This window comes from Sycon ciliatum, chromosome 12, assembly GCF_964019385.1.
Source record: "Sycon ciliatum chromosome 12, ocSycCili1.1, whole genome shotgun sequence".
In the NCBI taxonomy this organism is placed as follows: domain Eukaryota; kingdom Metazoa; phylum Porifera; class Calcarea; order Leucosolenida; family Sycettidae; genus Sycon; species Sycon ciliatum.
This window is the reverse complement of record NC_088654.1, coordinates 12665691-12679699: the sequence shown is the minus strand read 5'-3', so window position 1 is coordinate 12679699 and position 14009 is coordinate 12665691. Positions and strand designations below refer to the sequence as shown.

At 46.5% G+C, this 14009-nt stretch overlaps 1 protein-coding gene across 3 annotated transcripts in view; it reads left to right on the top strand.

Annotated features, from left to right (window-relative positions):
- Positions 1-8075, top strand: part of LOC135828284 (scavenger receptor cysteine-rich type 1 protein M130-like) — a 20299-nt gene extending 12224 nt beyond the window's left edge. For all 3 annotated transcript variants that reach the window (XM_065340734.1, XM_065340735.1, XM_065340736.1), the window contains 4 exons: positions 411-609; positions 1656-1748; positions 5581-5811; positions 7238-8075. In XM_065340734.1, coding sequence (XP_065196806.1) covers positions 411-609; positions 1656-1748; positions 5581-5811; positions 7238-7458 — 744 coding nt within the window. In that variant the 3' untranslated portion in view covers positions 7459-8075. The remainder of the gene's footprint in view (positions 1-410; positions 610-1655; positions 1749-5580; positions 5812-7237) is intronic.
- The last annotated feature ends 5934 nt before the right edge of the window (positions 8076-14009 follow it).

The window sequence follows — 14009 nt, the reverse complement described above, 5'->3', positions numbered from 1 at the left end:
GCACTAGTAAAACAGATACATCAAAGCGAAAAATCGGCTTTTTAGACTGTGGTTGATGAGCTTGATCTATTCTCCCATTCCCGAATCCCTAAAGGAGATGCATTGGGCGAATTATCATTTGGTGGTCGTGTCCCAAACAAATAGAAAAGTGACTTCAACTGCTCTATTCAGTTGCTTTTCGCGAAAATAGAGCGGTTGTCAGTTGACAAACCCCCTTTTCCTTTCTATAATTCAGTTGCGTCATGTCCCCGAATGTCTCAGTGACTTGTCACCATGCAGTGGCGAATATACATGTATATGCTCAGTTGTCTGATGACTGCCTCGCGGCATGAGGCTCGGAGTTAAATCCAACGTGAACGTCCTCCGCCGAGTCTTCTTATAATACTGGCTCTATGTCTTTGCCACTGCAGCTGAATTTCCGCCCAGCCAGCAGCGTCCGTCCCATCCAGCTGGGAGATCCGCTGTTTCCGGTGGATGCGTTGCCCACGTATCTGCAGGATCCGGAGTGCAACGGGCACGAGACGAATCTTTTCCAGTGTCTGATCCTGCGTCCGCTTGGTACTGCTACAGACTGTGATAAGTTCAGCTCTATTGCAATAGCGTGTAATGGTAAGAAACTTGCTCATTTATGGAGGCGACGTGGAGACGATAGTCTTTATTAAAGCAATGACAAAAACTATGTGCACACACCTATGGCATTCAGGGTGACGAATAACATATTCTGGAATGTTTCCTTGTCACAATTATCAATGGAAGCTTGTGTCCATTGTTTATTTCCAGCATTTCCCTTTTGGCAGATAGTTTCCTGGCAACATCTGTCGCAAATGTGGCTATTTATAATAGAGCTCAGGCCTTTTTGTAAGCCCACAACAACAACAACAACGGCGACGACGACGACGTCGACGACGGCTACAACAACCACAACACCAGTTGTTACATCCTTATGACATTTACATGTAGGGTATGATTCTGTCTTCGGTGTTGGCCGAGAACATGATGATTATTGATATTATCGCAGAGTTCAGCCGCTCATAACCTGCTCATGAACACCTGTTATATAATGAGTCCACAAAGTCATGTGACCCTGTACACAGTCTTAGCCACAGTTTTGGGCTAGTGCTTACCGGCTGCGTTCGATTTCGGACTTGAATCGATTCATGAATCCATTCGCATGCATTCAAGACGTTCGATTTTCACGTCATGAGCCCTGGAAACGATTCGGAATCCATTCACCCTATTCACATGGAGTGATGTGAATAGCGCGAATTCATTCGCGGGCATAATCGAACGCACTCACCGAGTCCACTGTGCTCACCATTGACGACTCTCCATCATTCTGCCACTTGGTCACTTTTACAGGTATACTCATGTTTGAGAGACACAATGCGTTCTCCGTTTTCACAGTTCTGTCCGTCTGTGTCTGTGTCTCGCCGCATGTGTCTGTGTTTCGCCGCATGTGTGGGTGTTTCGCCGCATGTGCTGTGTTTCGCCGCGTGTGCCTGTGTCTCGTCGCACGTGTCTGTGTTTTCTGGATGTGTCTGTGTTTTGCCGCATGTTTCTGTGTCTCGTCGCATGTGTCTGTGTCACGCTGCCTGCGTCTGTGTTTTGCTGCGTGTACGTGTGTACCACACAAACGTCGTCATGATGTGTTCCAGGAACGCAGCCCATGCTCAGTCTCGCAGGTGGACCTTCACCTACCGTTGGTCGAGTGGAAAGAAGTGTTGGCTCGACGACAGGTTACGCGTGCGGTAAGTGATCTGTGTGTGAACTATGTATTGGTGTGTGTGTGTGTATGTGTGTGTGTTTGGCGGTCAATTCGTCAGCCTTGCAAGCTGTTGAATGGTGCAATCCCAACACAAGGTGCTATGGCTTCTCCTGTAGCATCGCTATCATCGCTTCCGGCAATGGGCGTCCAATGGTCCAATGGTGTTTGTTTGTATGTGTGTGTTTGTGTGTGTGTGAGAGAGAGAGAGAGAGAGAGAGAGAGAGAGAGAGAGAGAGAGAGAGAGAGAGAGAGAGAGAGAGAGAGAGAGAGAGAGAGAGAGAGAGAGAGTGTGTGTGTGTGTAACACATCATTGAATATATGAGCCCCGGCCAGCGAAAACCAGCACTTGTGTACTTGATATCAATCATCAAAATGTGACGTCAAAGTTTGGGACGCGCAGTGAGCTGGCTTTTGAAGATTCTTTTTCGATCGAGTGGGTGTCTTTGTTGTCAAAGGAGTTTCAAGTGTCTTCAAATGTCTCTGGTCAATTGATTTTAGCGCTAGGTGAGAGCTCGTCACACGGAGGTTGAGTTTAGACACAGCGATGGCGACAGGTGTCACGACAAAGGCTTAGGTCCAGAGTTGTCAGCGTGAGACTCCCTGTACGAAGCGGCGCTGAAAGTTAGTTCGCGATCGGAATTATTTCTTTGGTGGCGATCTCGCTGAGTTTGTCCAGCAGTGGCGAGTCTCATATGCATAGCAATGAGGAGCCCTCATAAAATCGACACTGGATACTGGTGGCGACGATAGTCAGTGCTGGAGTAATAGCGACTGCGAGGAGAAGCTGAATGTCGACCCGCTGAGCGATCCGTATTTCTACATCGACAACAATGATGTTGCAGACACTGATGGAGTGCTTCCCATGGCGCAAAACAGAACGTAGTATTATCAGTACTTTACCTTGCCAGACGGCGCCAAGCTGGCTACTGCCTGTGCTGAGAAAGGGGATCCCTAAAAACTCAAACCGGCTGAACGCTTTGGGGCAACATCTTCACGTGCTACAAAACGCGAGTATTCGCTCATATCATTGAAATACAATTATGCTGAAATCATGGTCTGAGTGAAAGTGTGCAAGGGAGTGGATGTCAGTGGTATTGGTCAGTACATCTATCAGTATGGCAAGCTTTGGGACAACACTCAAACTGCCAGCACAGAGGTCCCTGAACACAATTTGGAAGGCCAGCCACCAATCATCGTTTTGCACTCTGGTGTTGTAAAGAAGGTAGTGATGTATACGGAATATCGTCACACTTCTGAACTACTCATGCCTGCAGCATCCAGAGGGCAAGCCTGACTTGCATTCTGTTTACTTACATGTACCTGTTCCACATCACAATTAGAAACTGTAGGATCAACTTGCATGGAGTCACTAGGCATTGATGCGGCGCCAACTGTACCGAATCTTGACCTGTGTGACTTCAAACTCTATTTTCCATGCTTTCGCTTATCAGATTGCCACCAAACTTGATAACTTGAATGATTAATAGTGTAGAAACAATTTCGAGGGGAAAATAATTTTTGAAAAAATTACACATGTTCAGGTTTCTGCTGGCTGGTGCTCATATTTAATCATTGTTCAGCATGGTTACTCTTCAGTCATGACTTTCCACTGATGAATGTGACAAGAAAATTAATTCTGGTAAACTTTCATGACTTCGTTGTAGTGTGGCGATGACTGCAGAATTTGTTCTCTTTATTGCTATTATAAAATTGTTGTCTCCACGTTGATTATTTAAATAAATAAAACAGTCAACTCTGCGTATAACGACACTCGGCGGGGCATCAGAAAAGTGTCCTTATTTGCGAAGTGTCCATACACCCGAAGTCTCATTTTATGTATTACAATTAGATTGCACTTTTCTCTGGGCATCGAAATTCTGTCGTTATTCGCGAGTTGTCGTTATATCCGCAGTCGTTATTTGCCAAGTTTACTGTAGATGCTTGCGCGCCCATATTTGCTATAGCTTCCCAGGCCCTTTACCTTGCATTCTCTCTCACTCGAACGATCTCTCTCTCTCTCTCTCTCTCTCTCTCTCTCTCTCTCTCTCTCTCTCTCTCTCTCTCTCTCTCTCTTTCTCTCTCTCTCTCTTCCATAATGTAGTCGTTTCGTTTGTCTTTGTCTCCCTCTCTTCGTCTCCTATTAATAAATGCCGTTCCCCCTACCCGTGCCCGTTGTTCGTTGTATCTGGGAGGATAAGACATTTCCGTTACCCAACATACGCATGCATGTGTGTACTCTGTGCCCATATTCGACAGCGCTTGTCTCTTGTTGCTGTTCGATCTTTCCTTTGTTCCTGATGAGTCGTCCTCTGAATTCTTCGTTGCATTATTCAATACTAAATTATTCAGTGATCATAGACTTGATGATAACGCGGTGTTAAGGCCACACTTTGTTTTTTCTATGTTTCTCGTCATCGGCCGCGTAGGTTTTCAGAAATTTCGGAAGAAAAAAAAAGTTCATACTACGTACATGTGTACATGTATGTACGCTGCACATGCTGCAGCAGCTAGATGCGTCAATCAATAGTCGTAAACGTTTGCAACACAGCATGCAGCAAAGGAGCCGTTCTCTGCGATGAAGGCTGTCATGACGAAGCTTTCAGTCGTTCACAGGCTGAGCTGAGCCTCGTGGGTCCCAGGAACAGTAAGTCGGACGAGTTCCGCGGCAACTGGCGTCTGGCGTCTGGCCGTAGGCAGAAAATCGAAGCAATATACGCATGGCAAGGAAAAGATGAGCAGCATGGAGACAAGAGTTTGATAAGCGGACACAAGAGAGAACGTTGAAGTAACAAAACCAAAAATTAATGACGAGTGGGAAACGGTTGTTGATGCGATCGCAGATAAATGTATGTTCTCTTCGCCATCTCGTAATCAAACTTTATGCTCTCATTGACATTGTTGCAGTTTGCCTGATATTCGTGGGCTGATGTGATAATGTAGTGCAATCATGTATGGGAGTACATGTACATGATTGTACAATGTAGTGCTGTATACATGGTATACGCAGTGTCTTGTATGAATCACGCATATACATGTACATTGTAAAATGTATACAGTTTCAGTAGAAATTGTTCTTGTTTTTTCCTTGGCTTTTGTTTTTTTCCGCCCGCCCGCATACCTTTTGTTAAAATTTGCCGACGAGAAACATAGAAAAAACAAAAGTGTGGCCTAATAGTAATAAACAATCGACGAGGAGACAATAGTCGTAAAATGGCAATAAATAAGATAAATTGTGCACTCATAACAACAGCAAAAATGAAGAAAGTCAAGTTCCATAACGTTTTCTTGTGACTGTCATCAGTGGAACGCCGTCACATAAAAATGTAATAACTAAAACACACACTTATATACATGTAGCTAATATGGTTTCAGGTAGAAATACAGCAGCTAACAAGTACAAAAAGCGAAGTTTGCACCTTTGCAATGTGTGAATATAGTGTATGTGAGAAAGGTAGTGGCAGAAGTAATACACACGCACCATTACATTCATTCACACAGTATCACATTCATCTGCCACTACCTTTCTCACATACACTATATTCACACATTGCAAAGGTGCAAACTTCGCTTTTTGTACTTGTTAGCTGCTGTATTTCTACCTGAAACCATATTAGCTACATGTATATAAGTGTGTGTTTTAGTTATTACATTTTTATGTGACGGCGTTCCACTGATGACAGTCACAAGAAAACGTTATGGAACTTGACTTTCTTCATTTTTGCTGTTGTTATGAGTGCACAATTTATCTTATTTATTGCCATAATAGTAATAAATAAATAATTATATATTTTTTAATGTTCTGATCTTTTGCCCAGCTGCATTCTTTTACATGCCGGAGGCGAAGGTTGCGTGCCGGCAATTGGGCTTCCGGTCGGCCATGCGCGTCCTGGATTCAGGTAGTTATGGCAACGGTACTGGGAAACCTCATTACTCTCGTTTGCTCTGCCGTGGCGACGAGACGTCCCTGGATGACTGTGCGAGTAACTCTGTGCTCGCGGAGCAGTTCTGTCCGGATGATGGACCGGCAGCAGCTATCGAGTGCTCGGGTAGGTTGGCTGGGTAGTGACTTAGGGCAAATGGTATTACTGGAAGTACTCGTATGTGTGTGTGTGTGTGTGTGTGTGTGTGTGTGTGTGTGTGTGTGTGTGTGTGTGTGTGTGTGTGTGTGTGTGTGTGTGTGTGTGTGTGTGTGTGTGTGTGTGTGTGTGTGTGTGTGTGTGTGTGTGTGTGTGTGTGTGTGTGTGTGTGTGTGTGTGTGTGTGTGTGTGTGTGTGTGTGTGTGTGTGTGTGTGTGTGTGTGTGTGTGTGTGTGTGTGTGTGTGTGTGTGTGTGTGTGTGTGTGTGTGTGTGTGTGTGTGTGTGTGTGTGTGTGTGTGTGTGTGTGTGTGTGTGTGTGTGTGTGTGTGTGTGTGTGTGTGTGTGTGTGTGTGTGTGTGTGTGTGTGTGTGTGTGTGTGTGTGTGTGTGTGTGTGTGTGTGTGTGTGTGTGTGTGTGTGTGTGTGTGTGTGTGTGTGTGTGTGTGTGTGTGTGTGTGTGTGTGTGTGTGTGTGTGTGTGTGTGTGTGTGTGTGTGTGTGTGTGTGTGTGTGTGTGTGTGTGTGTGTGTGTGTGTGTGTGTGTGTGTGTGTGTGTGTGTGTGTGTGTGTGTGTGTGTGTGTGTGTGTGTGTGTGTGTGTGTGTGTGTGTGTGTGTGTGTGTGTGTGTGTGTGTGTGTGTGTGTGTGTGTGTGTGTGTGTGTGTGTGTGTGTGTGTGTGTGTGTGTGTGTGTGTGTGTGTGTGTGTGTGTGTGTGTGTGTGTGTGTGTGTGTGTGTGTGTGTGTGTGTGTGTGTGTGTGTGTGTGTGTGTGTGTGTGTGTGTGTGTGTGTGTGTGTGTGTGTGTGTGTGTGTGTGTGTGTGTGTGTGTGTGTGTGTGTGTGTGTGTGTGTGTGTGTGTGTGTGTGTGTGTGTGTGTGTGTGTGTGTGTGTGTGTGTGTGTGTGTGTGTGTGTGTGTGTGTGTGTGTGTGTGTGTGTGTGTGTGTGTGTGTGTGTGTGTGTGTGTGTGTGTGTATGTGTGTGTGTGTTGGGGAGGGGATGCAAGTTTGTGTTTCCGCGTGTGTTTATGTGTGGATGTGGCCGCTAGCCCGCGGAGCTTGCTGCGTACCGTACTCAACCGACCTACCCCATATCTGTCGGCCCTTTGTATGAGCGGAAATGTGACCGACTTATGCCAATGCTCAGACAGGACTAATGTGTGTGTGTGTGTGTGTGTGTGTGTGTGTGTGTGTGTGTGTGTGTGTGTGTGTGTGTGTTTGTTTTTGCATGGGGAGGACAGTGAGGGGAGGGGGGGGGGGGGGGTGCGTGCTTGCGTACCACTGACCAGGAGTGTTCATTCATTCATGTGTGTGTGTGTGTGTGTGTGTGTGCATGTTTCTCTGTGTGTGTATGTGTGTGTGTTGTTTCCCTATACCACTCGATGGCTGCCATCTGCTCAGATGATCCCGGTAGCACCGGAGCATCAGTGTCACCAAGCACCAACACTGTCACCATGACAACACATACAGGGTCAGGATCGGACGAGGTCGCCTCCTCTTCAAGCAAATCGTGGGGCAGCGATTCGCGCTCCATCGCTCTCATCGTCATCCTGGTCGTGCTCTTTGCTCTGCTCGCCGTGGCTGTCGTTTTCCTCATTATCCAGCATCGCAGGAAATCTTGATCTAGCGCTTCGTCCGTTTTCTCGCGAAAACCGTAACCTCTGCGGCATGGAGATGTACAAGTTAGCGAGCAGACTGTATCAGGATACTAGCATGTGTGTAGGTGCATGAGCAATGATGATTGAGGCAGGGAAGAGGAGCGCTTGTGGCGGCAGAGGCAATATGCAGTGATTGTCCTCTTATCAATGCTGCAGCTCCTTTTTCTCTTTTTTTTCTTCTTTTTATCCAGTGTCCTCCCCGGGGTACAAGTCTGACCCTCCCACCACCCCCAACCCCGTCCTGCCCCGGGGTACAATTCCCACTTCTTGAGTTTTTCTACTCTTTTATCATTCTAAAAGCATTAATTTTTTGATCTGAGCACTATTTTAACGAAATATCATTAACCCAGTCTGTGGAATTCACTGTGGCCTGAGAAGGGCACATCTGCCGTAATGTGGTTGAAGAAGAAATTGTTCAATCTCTCCTACAGCTGTAGGATTTTTATTTCAGGTATTGAAGATTTCGCTTACTCAATCTGCGGACAGAACTGTTTCGTTCTTTGTGGACTCTTCGTTATGTTGTTGTTGAATTCTTTATTCTCACAATGGCACCATCGCCAATAAGAGTTGTTGTTATTGTTGTTGTTGTTGTTGTTGTTGTTGTTGTTGTTGTTGCTGTTGCTGTTGCTGTTGCTGTTGCTGTTGCTGTTGCTGTTGCTGTTGCTGCTGCTGCTGCTGCTGCTGCTGCTGCTGCTGCTGCTGCTGCTGCTGCTGCTGCTGCTGCTGCTGCTGCTGCTGCTGCTGCTGCTGCTGCTGCTGTTGCTGTTGCTGTTGCTGTTGCTGTTGTTGTTGTTGTTGTTGTTTGAATTCTTTTATTCTCACGATGGCCTGTGGCCAATAAGAGAAAAATAATTACAGGCACGGGGATCAGATACAGAGAGATCAAAGTTTAGCTGCTTGCTGAGGCAGTAGCGATGGCAATACTAATTGGGAGTTAATCACGTAGGCTGGGCGCAATGGAGCTATAGATGTGCTGAGCAATGTGAGCAAGTACATACGGAAGAGATGACAAGTGGTAGGATGTTTGCTTTGAAATCTCGTTTGGGGTTGATTTGCCGGATGCTGGGTGGGATGCTATTAAAGAGATCAAGAGAAGCATAGATGGGGGAGTCTCTTAGCCGGTTTGTACGTGTTGTGGGTAGCTCAAAGGTTCGGGGGAACCTGAGCGTGCGAATGGGTTGTATTCGGGGTAGGTGAATTGCAAGAAGGTGTGGTGGTGCATATCTATGATGCAGGCTCTTTATTCTCACAATGGCACCATCGCCAATAAGAGTTGTTGTTGTTGTTGTTGTTGTTGTTGTTGTTGTTGTTGTTGTTGTTGTTGCTGTTGTTGCTGTTGCTGTTGCTGTTGCTGTTGCTGTTGCTGTTGCTGTTGCTGTTGCTGTTGCTGTTGCTGCTGCTGCTGCTGCTGCTGCTGCTGCTGCTGCTGCTGCTGCTGCTGCTGCTGCTGCTGCTGCTGCTGCTGTTGCTGTTGCTGTTGCTGTTGCTGTTGCTGTTGTTGTTGTTGTTGTTGTTTGAATTCTTTTATTCTCACGATGGCCTGTGGCCAATAAGAGAAAAATAATTACAGGCACGGGGATCAGATACAGAGAGATCAAAGTTTAGCTGCTTGCTGAGGCAGTAGCGATGGCAATACTAATTGGGAGTTAATCACGTAGGCTGGGCGCAATGGAGCTATAGATGTGCTGAGCAATGTGAGCAAGTACATACGGAAGAGATGACAAGTGGTAGGATGTTTGCTTTGAAATCTCGTTTGGGGTTGATTTGCCGGATGCTGGGTGGGATGCTATTAAAGAGATCAAGAGAAGCATAGATGGGGGAGTCTCTTAGCCGGTTTGTACGTGTTGTGGGTAGCTCAAAGGTTCGGGGGAACCTGAGCGTGCGAATGGGTTGTATTCGGGGTAGGTGAATTGCAAGAAGGTGTGGTGGTGCATATCTATGATGCAGGCTATGAGCAGTTGTTGTTGTTGTTGTTGTTGTAGAAGCTAAGCGAAGACGAATTGTGACAAACCGAAACGCCAACATCCTACTGAACAGCTTCACTATCCTGTATGATGGACTAGTTATGTACATGTACAATAACAAGTATTAGCTATCCAGTCCAGCAAGTGGACCGGAGGTTGACCCTCGCTTGGCAGGTCTAGACCGAGGCCTAGTCTCCTGACGGATTCACCACGGGAAGGTGAGGGTCGCCGAATCCCGGGCAGTCTACGACCTTACCACCATGGAGACGGACGTTGTGCTGGTCACTGACAGCCTCTCCCTCGTAGATGCCCTCCGTGGAGACCCATACAGGATCAGCCCAGACACCATTGCTGCGTTCGATGCTCTGACAGAGGTTGCTCGGAAGGCTCATTCCATCAACCTTGTCTGGATCAGCAGCCACTGCGGTGTTGCTCTCAATGACAAGGCGGATCGCCTTGCGCGGAATGGAACACAGTGTGTACAGGCCCAGGTTCAGCTACCTATCCAAGCTGCCAAGGCTTCAATTCGGTCTGCAACCGCATACCCCCGGCCATTACTCAACACCAGCAAGTTCCGCAGCCCTCCGTCCCGGCATGAGACCACCATCTTCAATCAGCTGCTCACTGGCCATTGCAGCCTGCTGAATAAGTACTTGTTCCAGATTGAGGCGGCACCTTCACCCGACTGCACTCACTGTCCTGGAACAGTTGATGATGCTGCCCACCTCCTGCTAGCTTGCCCTGCCAGACACAGCAGTCGAGCAGGTACACGTCTATGTACCTTCACATCAGTCAGGGAGGCAATTCTCACACAACCATCAGAAGCTATCCAGTTCTTGCAACTGGAGAAACTGATCTAAGTTTCTACTACATGTACACTGTACTCTCACAGTCATTTTCATATTTATTATGACTTGTAGTTACCGAAGAAGAAGAAGAAGAAGAATAACAAGTAGTTCCACACGACGTACGTTTCGCCGTATAGGTCATGACGGCTCGTCAGGTGTGCAAATTTGAACTCGGATGGTGAGCCAATATAGTTAGGATGAAGAAAGGGAAAGGACAAAATGTTACGAGTTATGACAAACTGTCCACCAACGTAACCAGATCTTATTCAGTCAGCAAGTGCGACAAAATGGCACAAAACTGACAAGGAGTACAGAGACATTCGGCGACCTGACACCTAGCTCCAACACTTCTCCAAGACGCAAACCAACAACCTTCCAACTTGGAAGGCTCAGGTTCGAAAAGGTCCAAGAGGGGAAGGAAAGCGCAACGAAGAAGAGCATGAGCTACGCATCACGGCAACAAAGAATGCCGAAAGTTACTGGATGATGACGAAACTAGTAAGACTATTGGACAGACCGGCCTTACTACAACTCGACGACGCAAAGCAACAGACCGCCCAACTTGGGAGGCTCAAGTTTATGTAATAGACATAGAAGGGCAGTACACGTTGTCAGTTTTGTGCCATGTTGTCGCACTTGCTGACTGAATAAGATCTGGTTACGTTGGTGGACAGTCTGTCATAACTCGTAACATTTTGTCCTTTTCCTTCCTTCATCCTAATTATTGTTATTATTATTACTAAATTTTATTAGTTGCTGTCTGATGATCGGTTAAAACCGTGAAACTCAGAGTTACAGAAGAAACGCTTTCCGTCCCTCTCAAGTGTGTTTACTAAATTTTATAATTTTTTTTAAAGGGCATTCCCACAGGCCTAAGGCCTTCTTACGGGGTATGCTGGTTTCGCTATACAAATGCCGCCGCCGCACACACTTTCTGCACAAGCGTGGTCACGTGGTCACATCACAGCAGTCTCTGTACCGGTAATGTGGGTTTTGTGGGTTACGAACACGAATGTATGAGAATAGCATGTGGTATGAACTAGAGTAAATATCGTGACAAGGTATTAAAAATGTGCTCCGTTGCAGCACAGTTGTCTTAATCCTCTAGTTCATGACGAAAATGCGGGGAACACCAGCTGCATGTCTCCGCTTCCAAGGGACATACCTGCAAAACACGCAAATAAGAAGGAAACATAAAATTATACATATGACCGTTGGGTGATATTTTTCCGTTTCGTATCCTCGACGCGAAAGGAAAGAATAAGAATGGACTCGAATGGAGAGCCAAGGATTATTAATTATTATTATATGCATTCCCGCGGCAGCGTCAACAGTTATGCTTGATCCACACGTTCGTTTATGCTGGACATTGAAACAAAGCAGATGTAGACAGCTCCTAGAGAATGGGGCTCTAGAAAACCAATGATCGAAGTTAGTCCTTCAGTAACATGGAGCGTCATAAAATTGGTCTCATTGGAATTGGAAAAATGTCATCATTATTGTCTCCTCATGTAGCATCATGGTCAATGGGTGGCTAGATAATTATACGTATGAGGTTGAGTTGCCAGATAATAATATTATTATTAAAAGATTCATAATGGGTTTGCTCCCACACTGGAGCTCGCGCTATCCCGCCGACGACTTGACACTTGACTGACTCACGACTGCCATCCAGAGAACACGAGAAGTCCATCGAACCTTCGACTCGGCAAACCTGCAAGAAAGCACCACTCCCTGCTCAATACACAGTGTTTCGGGGAATTCACCCCTCATCAGTTGAGCTTGAGTAGGCTGAGGAAGATTGTGCCTGAAGAGCACCACTTATATAGTGCTGTCCAGGCACAAACATCACCAGGGATACAAACTTACAGAGACACTCCGTTTCCAGCGCGACAAACACCTCGTGAACACCAGATAGCAGCGTGAGTCAGTTATCGCTCCTGGACGTGCGACTAGGTGGTTTGGAGGTGACAGCGTTGTGAATGACCGAGGGTCCTCTTCGTCTGTTCTCACCGTCCAGGAGCGATAACTGACTCACGCTGCTATCTGGTGTTCACGAGGTGTTTGTCGCGCTGGAAACGGAGTGTCTCTGTAAGTTTGTATCCCTGGTGATGTTTGTGCCTGGACAGCACTATATAAGTGGTGCTCTTCAGGCACAATCTTCCTCAGCCTACTCAAGCTCAACTGATGAGGGGTGAATTCCCCGAAACACTGTGTATTGAGCAGGGAGTGGTGCTTTCTTGCAGGTTTGCCGAGTCGAAGGTTCGATGGACTTCTCGTGTTCTCTGGATGGCAGTCGTGAGTCAGTCAAGTGTCAAGTCGTCGGCGGAATAGCGCGAGCTCCAGTGTGGGAGCAAACCCATTCCTAAACAAAATCATCGCCGAAGTCGCAACCTCTATTTCGTACTGTTGTGCCCAGCGCGGGCGTGCGACTAGGTGGTTTGGAGGTGACAGCGTTGTGAATGACCGAGGGTCCTCTTCGTCTGTTCTCACCGTCCAGGAGCGATAACTGACTCACGCTGCTATCTGGTGTTCACGAGGTGTTTGTCGCGCTGGAAACGGAGTGTCTCTGTAAGTTTGTATCCCTGGTGATGTTTGTGCCTGGACAGCACTATATAAGTGGTGCTCTTCAGGCACAATCTTCCTCAGCCTACTCAAGCTTAACTGATGAGGGGTGAATTCCCCGAAACACTGTGTATTGAGCAGGGAGTGGTGCTTTCTTGCAGGTTTGCCGAGTCGAAGGTTCGATGGACTTCTCGTGTTCTCTGGATGGCAGTCGTGAGTCAGTCAAGTGTCAAGTCGTCGGCGGAATAGCGCGAGCTCCAGTGTGGGAGCAAACCCATTCCTAAACAAAATCATCGCCGAAGTCGCAACCTCTATTTCGAAAAGATTCATAAAGTAATATTATTATAGAATTATTTATAAATGTAATAAGAACCAGGGAACTACAAGTTACACTGTAATGCCCGCTAACACTAGAACGGCAGTACTGTTGGTCAGTGTCGTGCAATGTTATTATTATTATTTATTCATATTTTGATAGGGCAATCCCCACAGACTCAAGGTCTTCTTACGGGGTACCCTAAGAATGAAAGTAATGCATGGCGAAATAGGGCTGGCGATGCAGTTATCGCATGAGCGGATTGTTTAGTGACTGGTGGTGTGAGTGGACATAACAGTGTAACTTGCAGTGCATTGGTCCTTTTTTGTCTTCCTTTTTTCCTTTTTTTCCTTTTTTTATTTATTTTTTATTTTTTAGGAAAGAACAATGTGTATCAAGATTCCATAAACTTTTGGGCAGTACACATGTACAAGCAGGTACTGGTAGACCACCTTGGTGGACAATGCCGGCAGAAGGATGGGTAGGGTTTGGTGCCTTTTTATGGTGCATGCTCGGCAGGTGGACAAAGAAATGGATTTGAATGCAAGGAAGTGCCTTGTATGGTTCCGCCAACTTCACTGCTTTTCGAGCAGATTCCTCCGATTTTTCCATTATGATGTTGGGAACGCTTTGTCACCACGCCAGTGTGCTTTGTGACGTGTAGAGTTTTAGCGCAACCTATTCTGGAAACCTCTCTTTCTCCTTGTGATTGTCTTAGCACCTGTGATAGTTGTGTCGGTAGGGTTCATAACGCCTCCGTTCTACACTATTTCATTCGTGGTCATTTTTCACACATGATAGTTCGTTGAGTGTACTCACATT